The 16,678-nt window shown below is 40.3% G+C and overlaps 1 protein-coding gene and 1 long non-coding RNA gene across 5 annotated transcripts in view; both read right to left on the bottom strand.

Moving 5' to 3' along the window:
* The window catches only part of robo3 (roundabout, axon guidance receptor, homolog 3 (Drosophila)), a 174,589-nt gene extending 158,280 nt beyond the window's left edge, over positions 1-16,309 (bottom strand). For 2 of the 3 annotated variants that reach the window (XM_008428408.3, XM_008428411.3), the window contains exon 1: positions 15,823-16,309. In XM_008428408.3, the coding sequence (XP_008426630.2) occupies positions 15,823-15,976 (154 nt within the window). In that variant the 5' untranslated portion in view covers positions 15,977-16,309. The remainder of the gene's footprint in view (positions 1-15,822) is intronic. The other variant, XM_008428409.3, reaches the window with a different exon arrangement.
* Positions 3,910-6,761, bottom strand: LOC145554918 (uncharacterized). 2 transcript variants are annotated; one of them, XR_014090971.1, is made up of 4 exons: positions 6,107-6,761; positions 5,796-5,933; positions 5,582-5,687; positions 3,910-5,495 (listed from the first exon to the last, which is right to left on the bottom strand). It is a non-coding gene; the product is annotated as an uncharacterized LOC145554918 (long non-coding RNA). The 2 variants fall into 2 exon arrangements; XR_014090970.1 differs by lacking the exon at positions 3,910-5,495 and having other exon boundaries at positions 5,507-5,687.
* Positions 16,310-16,678: the final 369 nt, after the last annotated feature.

The following is a 16,678-nucleotide window of genomic DNA, read 5'->3' as shown; positions in this document are numbered from 1 at the left end:
GACTTATGGTCACATGGCAATCCCTGCATAATCAGACAGACAAGTCGAATTGTTCTGTCTGCATAAGGTACTTAATTCCAGTCTTTGTCTCCTTCTTGTAATGTTGGATGCAGGGTAACCTAAGATTAATTTTAATTACCAATATTTAAATGAAATGCATAAAAATTCAAATTTTGACATTTATTAAAATGCTGCCAGAACAGGACGCAGTTAGTCACACTTAGTCATTTTAGTCTAAACGAAGCACCTAATTAGACAAAAACTGTTCATATTCCTATCGTTCAGATTATAGCAGAACAAAACCCATTCTTATGCAGGATGTGGGATGAGGTTTACTACCCGCAGAGTTTAAAATTAGTTTAGGGGTCAAAGGTCGTTCATCTGCTGCCGAGACAGAAAGACTTATGTATGCAACAGGTGTTTCTTCTGTAACAGTTTTAATTCCCAGGCATGAGCTCCTCTTAATGACTTTGTTAGGCTTTACTTTCATACAGCTTACAGGGAGGCACATTATCATAAATAGAATATCAGTAAAACGGTGAGCAATTTAATGGAAAAAAATGCCTGAAATGATGGGGAAAGGCTGCTTTTAGTGGTGAACTAAAGAAAAACCTTTTTTTTAATTATTATTTTTCTCAAAAATTAAACCATGAAATCTTATAATGCATTGCTATATTTTGCAGCTATAAAAAACAAATAGCTTCTTCGTTATTGGGGTGGGACACTTTTGTCTTTAAATTAAGGTGGTAATATTATTTATTTTAATTGAATGCCAAACAAAAACTGATAACGCATTAAAGTCAAAGTTCTGTCCAATCCTGGACATATCAAAGAGCTTTTATTGGTGAGATAAATCATTTTAAGAAAACGTATTAGCATCATGGATCTAATCTGGCTTTGAAGGGGTTCAAACACTGATACGCCTTTAACAATAACCTGTTGATTGACTTCTCTTTAACGTTTGGAAAAAGTTGATCAAAAGACTCAAATTAAAACATCAGAAAGGAATTTATCTGTAATAATTTCAGAGCAGGTTTTGGAAACGGATATTTTGTCTTTATTGACCCTGGAGAACGGTAGTTGATTATGCAATGCATGAAAACCAACAGGTGCTCCTTTGTCTTTTTCATAAAAACAACAGAGACAACAAGTAATCAAACATTTCAAGAAATAAAACTTACAACTTGTTATATATATATATAAATATATATATAAAGAATATATATATAAAGAAGTAAAAATTTGAGACAAGACCAGAGGAAACCTCTAAGGGTGAAAAGGCCAGGTGACAAACAAGGTACGTGATGAGAAGCCTCAATGTGTTGAAAACTATTTTAAAGGATCAATAGTTAAAGGTGAAAGAAATGTCAAAGAAATTGCTTCTGAGTGTGAGAACTTTAGAGAGTGTCGAAGGTGAGAAGCCAGAAGGCAGAGAAAAGAAAGATGAAAGACAAAATATGAGGAAAACAACTGTTTTGAATTCTGCTGCCCGTCCATGTCTGGTTTGATTTTTAGAGAAGGTCAGTAAATACACACGCATGCTGTGAAACACACCATGTGAGGGCAGATAAGGGGAGCCACAGCGATCTGATACTACGTTGTGCATTAAAGCCACGTAACCAGTTCTGTCAAGAAGGATGAACCGCAATCTCTCTTGTACAACGCCGATGACCAAAACGTGTGATGTTCCCAACTCCCTCATGCATCCAAGATTCATACTTTCATATTTAGGACTCTAATGTTGGCTTTGACACAATGTGCTTTTGTTACTATGGCTGTTAGTTCAGTAATTGATTTCCTGTGGATAACAGAATGATTCTTGTGCTTTTTTTGTCTAGTCCTCAAGACAATGTCTTATACTTGCCTTATATGTGATAAGGATGAAAAAAGACTTTATTTTCACTTTCCAGTACCTGTGGCAAAACCTAAACCCTGGGCTGTTTCATACATAACAATACATAAAGATGTAGATATTTATGTGTTATTCATAAATATCTACAACTTGACCACTACAACTCAAAAACACCAAAAAATGCTACTCAAATCCAGCATTAATGACCTGGTAATATTATTAATTACTCTGACTGCTTAGATAGAGATTCACCCACCTCAGTAAAAAATAAATAAATATTTGACTACTTTGGGACACTCATGGAGGTTTGATCTTTCTTTCCTGGAAGGTACGTCAATACTTAAATATGGAAAAATACAGTAGGAAAAGGGAAAGGGGTGGCACAGCATTGCATTAGCTAATGCAACTCCATAAATTCTCCCAAAAACATGCAAACAAGCACCTTAAATCCAAGACACAAGATGTGTTGGGATGTGTTGCATGTTCCAGAGCCAGTACAGAGTTCTCTATGTAATGTTTCTGAGCATCAAGAGAAAGATAAGGCATCTGTTATTTTAGATTAAGTTGCGTCATTTTAATCAAGCGCTGAAATTAATGTAAGAAACGAAGGGGGCACAGCGAGAAGTGAAGGGTCTAGACGAGTGCTTCAGGCCATCGAGGGAAAGAGATATTTTCAGTCACTTCCAGAAGTGAATGAAGATTGACAGCTTGACTTTGCGTTCACAGGCCTTATTACCATAAAGCTATTTATTAGGCTGATTTTCCAGCCTGGGAAAAGTAGACACAGCAGAAAAGAAGCAGAGGGGGTCGGCTCCGTGGGGGGAAGGCTGGTAGGAGGTTAAGGGCACGTCACCATGGAAACAAAGTGGGATATTGAGGAGTGATTTGGAATAGTGGGCATCCCTTTACAGGTGGAGGATAGGCATCGTGCATTGGGCCAAAGGTCAGACAGGAGTATCACTTCTTCTGTGTGCACTGTGGGGGATTATCACACCAAGATTGACTCGAATGTGTCACGTAGGGTTATGATAGTTAAGTAGGAGGTGATTCACTAACCTCCACGGTCCCCATTTGCCGTACACATATTTAGCATTCAGTTGGTGTGACTGTAACAGCTTAACATACAACTACAACCCTAATCCATGTTAACCCCCTAGTGCACCAACACTTCCTGCAGCTCTTCATTAGCACTAATTAGGGTCTTAGTGCTGCACATGGCAGGGGCTGCTGATACCTTTCTCAGTGCTCTGCTAACACTGGTCTTTACATACAGGCCTCAATGCTAGGGAGTTCAGCTTTCAAACTTGGGTTGTACCAGCGTTCACCAAACAGACTCTATGCTTCATCAAATAACATCCACCAACAACAAAGTTCAGTTTATTGAAACTAAATGTGTAAAATGTAAAGAGACCCCAAAGTTCAACTATTACGAGAAAATATATTGGTTGAGGCTTGGTGAAAAAGTTGACTATCTGTAGAAAGAAGCTCGGGGAATGGCAGCCGGTAGGGTAGAGTAATTCTCTGGCAATCCGAAGACAATTGGGTTGACGGGAAAAGACACCTCAACCCCAAAATACTGACCGAATCATCTATTTTTGAGTGAAATTGGGTGAATGTGGCTTTAGTTCAAAGCATTTTGAGTGGTTGGTATGACATGAAAAGTGCTATATAAATTTAATCTACTCACCATAACTTTTAATAAAATAACTTCACACCAGAGCCGGTGTGAAGTTATTTCCCCTGAGCAGGGAAACAGATCATGGTACGCTACACAGCCTTAACACAATCTGAATGAATCTTTTCCGCCAGATTTTCTGAGTTTTTATTCAGAGGCATGCGTGACCAATCGGGTCACTGCGCCGTTCCTTCCCTCCGACGGATTCACTGGATCATTTACAAGCAGGATGTGATGTAGAATGGATGCGTTTCCTGGTAGCTCTTGGCTACTTGTCTCAGAGAACTGAATATATAGGATAATACAAAACCATGAAGTGAAATTAAATGACGCACCGCAAAACCTCAAATCTTCTCACAGCTCACTTTACTCCGCTTTTTCCTGAACTCCATTTGTCCAACAGGCAACGGCGTGAGCGAGGAAAACGCGGCGCATACAGATTTTCAATTTGTCATGATGCAACATCTGACTTTAGCCAAGTAATATTTGAGCTGTGATATGGATTTCATTTTAATATTCATTATCATTTCACGCCGAATCTTTGGCCGAGGCACATAAACGTAACAAAAGCAACATGAAACGGAAAGGAAAGTGTTAAAGCACTTCGAACTAATCCCACTGAGAGGCATAAGAATGGTTGTGGGGCAGATGGAACGAACAAAAGATCCTCCGTCACACTCCATGAGCGCCGAAGCTGGGTCAGTTCTGCTGTGGTGAGGGTTAGGGGTGTTTGTAGACGGGTTAAAGGTCACAACTTTCCTGCCGACCCCTGAGTCATCAACACACTTAACCCCTTCATTGTGATCGACTTCTCATCCCGGAGCTCCCAGATGACTGACGATGCCGTCGCTGTTAACACACTGCAGTGTAAGTTGCTGAGAGAAGGGGAGTGTGGGGATAATTGATGTACTCCTCCACTGGGAAAAATGACTTTTTGGCTCTTTTGCAATGCAAAATGAAGAAGGGCTGTATGATTTATTGATTTAATTGATTCGGGCATTAATGTAAGAGTTCGGAAAATGTTCATCATTTCACTGAAGCATAGGTAAGATGCATTGCTTGTACGTACAAATCTTCTCCAGATTTACCTTTGAAATCAACAACATGATTAGGAAAGTTGGAGGTTCAGATAGAAAAGTCAGGGTTTGTTTACCTCCAACCCTTTTTCTGCCGCTGGCTGGATTTGCTCCCTTTCTAGGAGAATAATGGCTCATCTTGTAGGAGGAAATAGCACAACTTCACACACTGCTTTATTTCTTGTCTGCCAGATCAGATTAATTCCTCCGGAGAACATGGTATTGACCCCGGGAATCAGGGATTGATCCGATGCTGATGGTAAAACCAAGAAGGCTGATGTGCTGCAGTATGAGTTACAATAGAATGAGCTACAATACAATGAGCTACAATAGAATGAGCTACAATACAATGAGTTACAATGTCTTAGAGAAGTATTCACACCTTCTGATTTGTTTACACATCATCACACATTACAACCATGAACTGCAGTTGAAAACAGGCACAAACACATTGGCACATTGTTGTTATTAATAGGGGGAAGAAGATATGTTTGTTCTTTTTCTTTAAAAAAATCCGATCAGAGTTTATGATGGAGCTCCATCCATCTCCAATTGAATGGATGCCTGCAGCTTTTCTTCTATCATGGAAGAAAGCTGCAGGTCAAACTCAAAACTGAGACGGAGGTTCACCTTCCAGCAGGACAACATGCAGCCAAATCTACAGCAGAATGGCTAAATCAAATCATACTAAAACGTCAGAATGGCCCAGTCAACCCAGGTGAAAAAAAGTATACTTTAGTATACTAAATTTTAACATACTTCAGTATGTTAATATATTATCAGTTTACACATCAAAAGTGAACACATGAACATGAAAATTTAAGTGTGACAATAAAACATGACAGTGAGGATCAACAACAGAACATTCTCATTCACTGCACCTTACAGGAACCTACAAAAAAGAACAATAGAGCAATTAAACAGAGAAAGCATTTGTACTTAAAGAGAACAGAAAAATGGCAAATAAAAAAATAATACAATTTTAAGACGTTGTGGACTCGCCATGTATGTGACATCATAAGAACTGATGATGATTGGGACCGGATGCCTGGGGTGGAAAAACATTTCTGGGTGTCTTCTTTGCCTGTTTATGTTAGAAGTAGAAAAAAATAGTCAGCAATGTCACAGAATCAGTTGATGTTGGCAATAACTATGAAGCTGTTTTGAGTGTGGACTTAAGGAGACAAACTACCTTAAAATCTTTACATCCATGATCTGAACACGCTGATCCTTGCAGGGGGGTTGAGGGGGCTGGTGGTGCCCATCTCCAGCAGCCATCAGAAGACAGGCAGGGTTCACCCTGGACAGGTCACCAGTCCATCACAGGGCCCTGAAAGTCCACAACAAATAAAAAAAATTAAGATAAATGTTAGATTAACAAGAGAAAAAATCTTTCCAGTTACCTTTAAATCAAATCATGTTTATTAAGCACTTGGTGTTGGTAACACACCAGTTTTTGTTGTTGAAAATGTAGCTAGCTCCTCATTGAAAAAACAAACTGACATCATGAAGACGATGTGGAGGTTCATCCTCAGAGCTGGTTGGTGATCTGGTGGAGTCAGAGCTTCTTCTGAGACAGAAAGTCTTTAGGTTTTCTAACACCCGATTTCTCTGGATTCCACTTTCATCTTCATTTGCTTAGTTAGGCTGCAAACATATGTTGGAAGATAAAATCATTGATGAACAAGTTAGAACAACAACCACCTCACAATATCAAAGTCTCTCTGTCTTATGGAGCTTAATTAAAACCAGGTTAGTTTATGAATTAAAGTATAAGTCGCAACAACCAACCTCCATGCAGTTATAACATGAAGCTGAATGATTACTATAGTAATAATCATACAAGTCACAATAAAATTGATAAAATCATTATTTAAGAAACCAACATAAGTTATATATCTTTACGGCACTGTTTATAATTAAATGAAGATAATTAATAATCAAACTTACCACCAGCTAGTAACACTTAACAACCTTCGTCCCTCCGGGCTCCTTTTGTGACAAACATTTCATTTCCATCGGTTGTTGTCCCGTTGTGCTGTCGTCTAACTCGGATTAGAACGTCACCAGCTTGAATTTACCAAAATTAGTAACTATTGTCAAGGCCCTCTCTACTTTTAAGACATTATGCGAGTAAAAATGGCGAATTTGAACAGTGTCTGTTATCTCCCTTGCTTCAAGTTTTTTCATCTTGAAAAAACTTGAAGTCTGGTGTAAGGAGGTTAAAAAACGTCCTTACACCAGACGTTTTTTAAATAAATGAAAGCGTGAAATACCGCCACCATCTGGTCTGGAGGATGAACTGGAGCTAATGCCGTTGATTATAAGGTTTTACATCACACATCTGAAAATTGATTGGATACTTTCTTAAAAATTACATCATGATTATCATTTTTTTATTGTATGCAATTTTAATAAATAGTAAAAGACTATTAAGGCACTTAAAAATTCATACATATTCATTCATATTTTGTTCACTTAAAGTATACTTTTATTTAATATATTAAAAGTGTATTTTGGTACAATTATGTTTAAGTGTGTTTAAAGTTCTAATTTCGAAATTGGTACAAGTGTATTTTTAGTATACTTCAGATATACTTATAGGTAGTACACTTAATATTTAGTATACTTAAAGTGTACTTTCACAAATGTAAGTATGTTTGAAGTATACTAAAGTATACTTTTTTTTCACCTGGGAAAGTCCAGACGCAAATCTAGTTTGCAATTATTAGCAAAGTTTGAAAATTGAATAGTAGGACTTGTAGCTGAAATTGCAGCACAAGGTGATTCTACAAAAGATTTTTAGATTTTTAAGCATTTTAAAATCTATTATTATTTCTTGTTTTATTATCTTTCCACTTCACAATAATCCTACACTGTCTTAAATTTGAGCAAACCGAAGTGCTGTGAATACTTTTGCAAGACACTCTAATATTGTACTTAATTTCATGGGCGGAGCAGTATATCACCAACATCATCAGGGCAACACAGCGAGACTCTAAGCAGTCTCTGATTAACCTGTAATGTGTTTTTTGGTGGGGTTAGTACCTGGTATTTGTAGTATTTAAAGGGGTGGCATTATTGAGTCAGGACTTTTTTTAAAAAATATTAATACCATAGTATGATGTTATTCCTCGTCAAAAACGTACCTGAAGTGTTGCGTGTTTGAGAAATCCTTTAATCTCCCATGGTAGATTCCTTTGTTGGGGTCGGCTAAGTGCTTCCTTCCACTATATGCTGCCTATTTCCTCAAAGTTCCTCCTTGGAGCTGCAGTCTTCAGGTGAGTTTCTGCCTCACAGAGAACCCAGCGCTCTCCCTCCCCCGCTCGGCTCCTCCAGACTAGCAGCAGCAGCAGCAATAAGCTAACGCCTGGGGTAGTTTTAGCTGATCTCATTATACAAGTTTTAACTGATCTCATCATACAAACAACTTATCAGTCCAAAGCTAGTACGAACCGCTAAAAACGGCATAATGGAGGAGCGTTGTCGTAATCACGTGCTGAAGGCAGAGTGTCAGAAAGAATAGGAGATTCATAAAGAGACAGAGGTCAATTTCAAAGGTGTCAACTTGCACATTTCTTTTAAGTTATATTTGATATAGTCACTGGAAATGTTATTCTTTGTTTTGTTACTTTGTGTAACAAATAGTGACTCTCTCTTTGTCCTAGCCTACTCTCTTTAGAAATGAGGATTGCAAAGCTACAGAATTTCTTCATTAGAAATGATTTGTTTGCAGTACACTACTATAGAACGTCTCTCATGGTTGAGGTCAGAACAGTCCGGACTGCACGGCTGCACCACTGCATGCTACTTCCATCAGAACGAACGAGATCATAATGATACCCTTACAAAGTGAGGGTATCATTTCTATTGCTTTCCAATTAATTAAGCTGTTATTTTCTATCCTCAATGAGATGCCACAAACGCACATTCTGAATACGCAACTGAGACTTCTCAGTGAGTCTGAGTCTAAAAAAAATACACCAGACATAGAGCAAAAAGGTGTCTTCAAGGAAATGACTCATTTCGTTATGCCAATTACAAAATTCTGTTGCGTAGCAGAGTGAAACTCAAACTCGCCCTTCTAATTTGCAACGCAACGAGAAGAATAACAATGACCAGATATAAAGGCAGAGTAATGCAGCACAGCAGTGGCGAGTTTAGCTCCAGATGATGAGGCGAAGAAGACGGTTTTTTTTTGTTTTCTGAATGGGATAAAAGAAAAGAAAATTGCAAATGGCACCCAGCCTGCTTCCATCTGAAACTGAGTGGTGCCATTCTCTGTATTGGAGGGGACATCATTTTCATTCATTCCTATAACTCAGTCAACCACAGGAGCCAAACTGCATTATCATACTCATCACTGTGGCTTAAGGCAGCCGTCCTCCTAAAACACTCCAGGAAAAGAATTGAGCCGCACTGACATTTGGAATTCCAATCATCTCCACATTTTCCTCGTCCTTTCTCTTTGTCTGCTAATCCGATGAAACTCGTATCACATAATCTATTGACATAACCACGAAATCACCAGGTAAAACCCTGACTGTTACGTCTCAACCCAGGCGTCTCGGTCTTTATTAGGACATGCAGTGCAAGTCTCCTGTTTTATCCTTCTCTCTCTCTCTCTCTCTTTACCTTCTACATCTCTGTTCATCATTACTTCAGACGCTGCCTAATTTCCATTTTGTGCTCAGCTATGTAAATATTTCTGCATATCATATCAAATCCAGCAGGGAAGCTCAGAATGCTCTGCTAAAGTGCCTATATGATCAGGTTAATCTGGTAGTGGATAAATTAACATTTTTAAACATCTTTGTAGATTTTCGATGTTGTAAGAAAGAAGAAACATATAGGAAGCTTAATTCATGGTTGTGCAGTTGCTTGTAAAAGCTCCTGTCTGTAATAGAGACGAGGAGCTTATATCCCTATCACAAAGCCTTAGTTATTAATGTTGTAAGAAGACAGACTCCCTGTGAGAATGTTCCAACAACTACAGTGTGTACCTCAGTAGGTGAACTGCCTTTTAAATCAAAAATGTGTACCTAACGATGAACCAGAAGTGTGGAAGTCCAATAGTTTCTTCCTGATATCTTGGTTGAATCCTTGTGTTTTTAATAGTAGTGAGATTAATAGCACTTTCCATATGTAAAGGTAAAGAGTACCTTGTTTAATTGCTTAGATTCTGCTATGCAATCATAAAGATTCGATCGTCCTGCCGTTCAAAATTCCTGGAGCAGCTCCAACTAACACCAGCCTGACCTACTTTCCTTAAAATTTCTATTGCTTTCCAATTAATTAATTTATTTCCAATAAATCTGACCTCATCCGACCACTTGGGGCCACTCTGCGTTTAGAATATTTAGCTTTCATTAACAACAAGATATTGACGTCATGGTCAGCAGTGCAGATTTTATTCTGTTCATCAGAAACATAGTCGATATTTTCACAGAAGTGACAGAACACAATGTTACTAGATCAGTTCCTCCAGGATTTCATGTCTGTTTTGTCATTTTTTTGCATTCAAAATCACTGATTTTTGCTTTTTTTTCCCCCCTACAAATACAAATCAAGATGTTTATTCCAAACGTTTCACAATATTATACGATTCCTACACGAGCAGCAAATATCAAGCTCCTCAAATCTCATTTATAACCAGGTTGCAACAGTAATGTGGTCTGCAGAGACGGATCAGAGAGTGCACTGGCTGTTTGTGAGAAGTCTGACCCCACTGTGAGTGATGGGTCTGTTAGGCTTGGTGCCATCTGAATGTGAGGTCCAAATCCCTCCACCTACTGTTCTCCACCGGTTTGTCTGGCCCACCACCATGGAAGCCTCCCCGGTCATCAGACATTCTCTTTCTACCCGTCTACAAAGCGTCTGCTGCAGTCGCAGCAGCGTCAACACAAGCTCAGCGAGAAAGGTCACATTTAATGATCCCGGCATCGTGCTGGAGCTGGAAGCCGCTTTCACAGGAAGTGCGGGGTCCGCGGGGGGAATCGGTGTCTGTGGTCTGCGCCTCCCGCTGACTTTGAATTAGCATGCATCTCTGCGCATTTTGTGTATCTGCATCTGAGGTCCGTGTGATGCGGGCGACCGAGAGAGAGACGGTGCCGAGGTAATGGCTGGGTATCTACAATGGCAAAGTCGAGCTGAGGAAGAGGGTATTACGGGGGACAACTGCTGGTTCCTGGAGGTTGACTCACACCATGAATAAAGATGCTTGTCCTCACAAATAGCTCCCCAGAAATCTATTAATAATGTATCTCTACCAGTCAGCCGTTCCAAGAAAATACAAGGGAACCACAACTACTGCTAAGCTACCTTTTCCGTTTCTTGCGGTGTTCGTTTTGTGCTCCCGCTCCTCTGCTGGAGCCGACAGCAGCCACGCAGCGCATGCTTTGACATCAGTGTTAGCACCAAACATCCCTCGGTTTTACATTCACCCGAGGGTCTCCTGCTAAAGGAAGCTTTATCCTGGTGGGCACCGAGCTGCTGGTCTTCCCTCAGTTTTGTTCCCCCAGAAAATATGTTTTCTCACAAACAAAGTGAACAGGTTTGACGACGTGAAGCTCTGATTTGCACCCAAAAAACAGCCTGCTGGCACTTTGGTTTTTGCACAAATAAGTCGGTCGTGAGCTACCTTTTGAGGGATTTGCATATGGAAATAGCATAATTGCCTCGAATACATGTATGCAAAGAGCTGCCAAGTCCCTGACAGTTCTAACGAGAGAAGAGCAGAGGTGAAGCTACTTGACCTCCGCGAAAGGACAAATGGCCACATTAGTGCCTGTGAATTATTTTACATATACACACAAACATATAATTACACAGCAGAGCAGCAGGCGGCGCCTTCCCCAGCTGCGCAGAAACCCCTGCTTATGTGGCGACTCTTGTTAACCACTGCTTTGTCACTAAACGATGTAGCTCAGCATTCCCAGATGTTCCACGCAGCCGCAAAGAGCTGCTCCTCCCCTGCTTCTGCTTTCATAAGTCCCACCGACAGGAAGCAGTATTAAAGGCCCAACCTGAGTTTCATTGATTAAACTTTAACAGTTTGGAGTTAAAAGAGCTAACTTACTGTTTCTTCCATGAGTTCATTGTGTTTTGCATATTGATTCACAAGCACAAATATCCTCCTCTGAGAGATTTCTCTCTGACGCCTGCTCCTTTGAGACCACCTGTCTGAGCACCTTTTCCTTATTGATTCTGAATGCAAAAGATTGTTTGTTCATTTGGATCCTCGTTAGCCATTGCTGCATCAATGGCTACTCTTTCTAGGGTCCACAAAAAACAACAACAACAACATTAATTTAGGACAGAAATGAATGCAAGGACAAGACATGAGGACAGCTCTTGTCTTTCAGTATTTGGCAGATATTCAGTGTTACTGTGGGTTGTTTCAATGAGCAATGACAGTTAAATATCACAGCAGTGGATGTGGCAAGTCAGTGACTCAATGCAATCTGCTGGGGTTCCTTAGATAGAAAATTTTTCCAAGTAATTTCCATCATAAACAGAGCTTAATGCACTGTTTGACAACTAGGATTGATTGAAACGTATGTATTACTGAATTTACCTTTTGTCAAATGCCTCGAGGTAACATTCGTTGTGAATTGGAGCTATAAATGAACTGAACTGAATTTTAAAGCAACTTCATGGTTACAAAATGGTTTACAGTGACCACAAGTTCAAACGTAGTCTAAATTGGTTCATTTAGACTACGTCATTTTCTCTTTTCTGTCAATAAAACCAAATGAGCTGCTAAAACGTAGTTTACAGTTTCAGGGATTCTGTCTGTCAGTTCTTTTATAAGCTATTGGGATCATGGTCTACTGCAGCTAAGATACTGACTACACACAGATAATCTCTGAAACACCACCTAAAAATAAGTAGCTGCTCCTCTGCTGTTGAAGCATTCATTCTTTGCAAGTTCTTTGCTATTAAAATTTTACCAAAGCAAATTTGTGTGTTAATTTGTGAGGACTTTTTATTTATTTAGATTTGAATCAGTATTTGTGTAGAGAGCAGCAACAGCAACCTTAAATAAGCCTGTTTCATTTCAAACTATTTCTGAAATGTGCTCAGCTAAATAAATACGATTTAACTACCTATAAAGATATTTTAGCTCAGCTGTTTTTTCTTTGTACTTAAAAGAAAACTTAATCAGTATTAGTTCAAGCATAATGCCTAAAACTTTAAAATGGAGTAAAATTAGTCTAATCTAGGAAGTTCGGACTGTGACTGAACTAAGAAGAGATTGATGGAAACTTAAACTGTTGTTCTAACACAGAAATTAGTTAATATATTAACTTATAATAGACATATAGACACATCAGACGTACTGTTTACTGCACTGCACATGGTAAACAGCTAACTGGACTTGAATATTCACTTTAACTCTAGATATTGAGATCAGATTTGTTACCTATTTCAAGAAATTAGGAAAAATATAATACTTGAGAACATTCTATAATTTTAAGACCTAATATTTATTAATCTTTCAACATTTATTTTATGATGTAGGTATAAAACATGGCTGAATAGATTTCTAAATGGCTACAATAAAAAAAATGGAAAAAGTGCTCATCTTTAATTTGAATAAATTCAGTTCTTTAAATGGGAAACTCTCTCAGTGACTTCCTCTTTATCAATGTCACCACTTCAGCACTCCTAAAAAGAAATTGAAGGCTATTTAGCGGCTGTCAGATCTCATCAGGAATATTCCTGTTTAGTGGTTGTAATAGAAAAAAAACAAAAACAACAGAGACCATGCAGTAAGGAAGAGTGTTAAAAGAAGCGGTAGATGGAAGAGCCAGACCCAGCAGACTGCTGTAGTGTTGTGATTCCATGTTTGAGCGCATTGTCCATTATTTCCCAAATTGGTTATTGGGCCTCATTGATTTTCTCATCGAGCCTCCCTCTGAGCTGCAGGTCAACCGACTCAAGCTGTCCGCCGACTGTCCTGCTATCCAGCTCTTCGCTTGGATACCCACGGTTTGACCACCAGAGCCCCTCCTCCCCCAGATGAATCAGCACATAATGGGCAGGGAGATATATCTCAATTATGGTTTATTATTCTCCTTTTAAATACCCATATGGAGCATCAAGACAAAGATGTAAAATAATAAAAACAACTGCTATATTGATTTATTTTTTTTGTTTTGTTTTTTTGTTTGCAGAAATTTTGATTTTAAGTTTGCTTATCAGTTTGGGTGTTTTCATGTAGCCAGTCTGCATCCTTTCTTGTAATAGAAAAGCCTTTTATTCTCCATCTCACTGATTAGCAGAACTACTTCTCCTGCCTCACTCCTCATTTTAACTGCTTGGATTTATTGATGCCATCACTGAAGGAGGACTCTGCCTCTCTGAGCTCTGAGCAATATGAGCCGGGATCCACACGGGGCACGGCTGTCTATCAGCCCGCCAGTCGGAGCTGATCCGCCTCAGATAGATTTCCCTCAATGGATTCATTGTCCCTCATCGTCTCTCGCGCTTTCTTTCTCTATAGATCTAAGGGAACCAGCCCTATGCTCAATCTGCAATCCATTAGAGCCTGAGGATGGAAAGAACAAAAAAATAAAGAAAAAAGGTGTGAGGGCGTTACAAGAGAAGCTATACAATGAGGCAGAATCAGGGCTTCTTGAAGTTGGTTACAAAGACGAGTAGCTGGGGCACTTATCAAAGGGCAAACGTTACTATCATTTGTAACAAAATACAGCCACAAAAGAAATGCTACTGGTTTGCTCTTCACTATCAGTTAATGGACACAAACTAGGAATGAAACTGTTACCTTTACGGCAAATAGTATGTCCAATATATATAACACTCACCGGGCAATGATGTGTGTGTGTGTGTGTGTGTGTGTGTGTGTGTGCGTGTGTGTGTGTGTGTGTGCGTTCTTGTATTTGGTACATTGTACGGACCATTTGTCTAGCACATACCACGTTGTGGGGACCAATTGCTCCTTGGGGACCAAAGTCTGTTCCCCTCCAGGGATTACGTTTAGGACCAAGGTGTGAATATACTTTTGGGTTAGGTATGTAGTGGTAATGGTTAGGTGTAGAGTAAGGATGAGAGCTAGAATGTAGAAATGAATGGAAGTCAGGGCAAAGTCTCTGCAAAGATGGAGAAACACATATGTGTGGGTGTGTGCGCGCTTCATTGGTATTCATTGACATGGAATCTAAGCCAGTGTGCTCATTACACCTGGCATATCATGGTGTTGACTTAACCCTTTGTACAAATGTGAATGGTAAACAGTCATGTATAGTGTGTTATCAATTCCAGAGGACTCCAGAGCGCTTGACACGTCACTCAGTCATTCACACAGAATGGCAATATGGAAACCCGCCATAGTGGGACACACTGCCATGCCCTCTGACCACCACCAGTGTGTACTGCTCGAGACAACAGAGGCAGACGGAGTGGGGCTCAATCCAGCAACTTGCCAATTGCGGGATGAACTCCTACCACCAATGTCCCAATGCATATATGCAGTCAAAATAATACAGTAGCACACAGCATGGATATACCACATGAGGTCATTAGACCTCCAAGGTATGCACACCTTGATACCAATAAAAAAAACAGGCATTTGGGAGTTCCACCTGAACAAGAACCCACTGAGCCACTGAGATTGAGGTTAGGAGAAGCCCCGTGGCAAAACTTAAGGAGGAGTGACAGCTTCAGGCCAGCGCAGCTGACAGCGGACAGCTTCATTTAACAGAGCAAACAGGCTACCGTTCATGCTTCTGCTGTCTACACTTTGTTACTAGGTACAGCGGTCTCCCTGTCACGTTTCACTCACAGCCCAGATCTCTTGAGGATGGCATTTGTTTCCTCTGCTAACAGAAATTTTCAACAGGACAAAGAGGTAAGAGAAGTAAAGGACATAAAGTGGAGTTTTGTCAAACGATCATGTTTCTCAGTGAGAATCCCACCAGCCCAGTAAACAGGGGAATCAGGAAGGAAATGTTGAGGTTTATTCTCATTATCAATGTGAAGTGAAAACACACAATCATTACTGATACATACTGATATTGAATTCTGTCACAAACTCCAATTGCGTCCATTAACCTCATGTGAAAAAACTCATTAACTTTTTTTCTGTTGACAGAATCTCCAGCACAGTCCCCCAGTCCAAACACAACGAGCTTTGCTTTAAACAAGCGCTGCTGTCACAGCAGGTGAAGATGTGAAAACTGTCTGAATGGACTCACCGTTGGAGCCTGTGAAGTTTCCCCAGTCAAGCAGCGAGCTGTTAAAGGACGCCAGAGACTCGTTGAAGAACACGTCGGTGCCGTTGGATGGGTTTCGGATGGTGTCGGTGAACAAATTCATCTGCAGCAGGGTCTTGATCAGGTAGCGCAGCATCGTGCCCCCCAGAGGGACCCGCAGCCCCCCCTTGCTGCGCTGCTCCCTCTCAGTTCGTCCTGAAAGTGAATGTCTGTCCAGATGACTCTCCTCTCCCAGCTCTCTGCTGCTAAGATGTTTCCATGCGTTGGAGAAGATACAACAGAAAAGTGTAAAAGTGTGTCAAAAAAGAGAAATCAAGTTGGTTGTAATTAGTTCAGTCGGAAGTGGGGGAGTGGGTGGTCCAGCTGGGGATCCCTCTGAGCCTCGGATCGGGGCTGTCCTCTTTGTTTCTATTGTTCTGGGATAAAATAACTTCACATGCTGTCTGCCGTCACACTGAACAACAGCCTCTTGCCGCTGTAAAAGAATCCAGCGATGTGATGATGACCCCTTCGGATTGTTCTCCACTCCACAACCCCTCCCTCTAGCTCCTCCTGTGTCCCTCCCTCTCTCCCTCTCTCCTTCCTCTCCTCCCTCTCTCTGCGATGGGGTCCCCGGGGCGACGTATAGGACTGGAGGGGGGTCCAGAGGGGAGGTAGAGAGCAGGTGTTGTTGGCAATAAATGTTTAATTATTAGATTCATAATCATCCCAGGAGGCTGTGAATCAGGGTGGCTGAGTAAAGGGGCTTGAAAAGGCTTACAGTCACCGTCTCAGCCATAAACGACGTGCATTCAAAAATGTCATCTGACATGCAGAAGCACTCACTTACACGATGTTT

Source organism: Poecilia reticulata, chromosome 14, assembly GCF_904066995.2.
Source record: "Poecilia reticulata chromosome 14, P_reticulata-male-v2, whole genome shotgun sequence".
Classification (NCBI taxonomy): Eukaryota; Metazoa; Chordata; class Actinopteri; order Cyprinodontiformes; family Poeciliidae; genus Poecilia; species Poecilia reticulata.
Note: the sequence above shows the minus strand (reverse complement) of the source record. Positions and strands in the feature narration are given on the sequence as shown.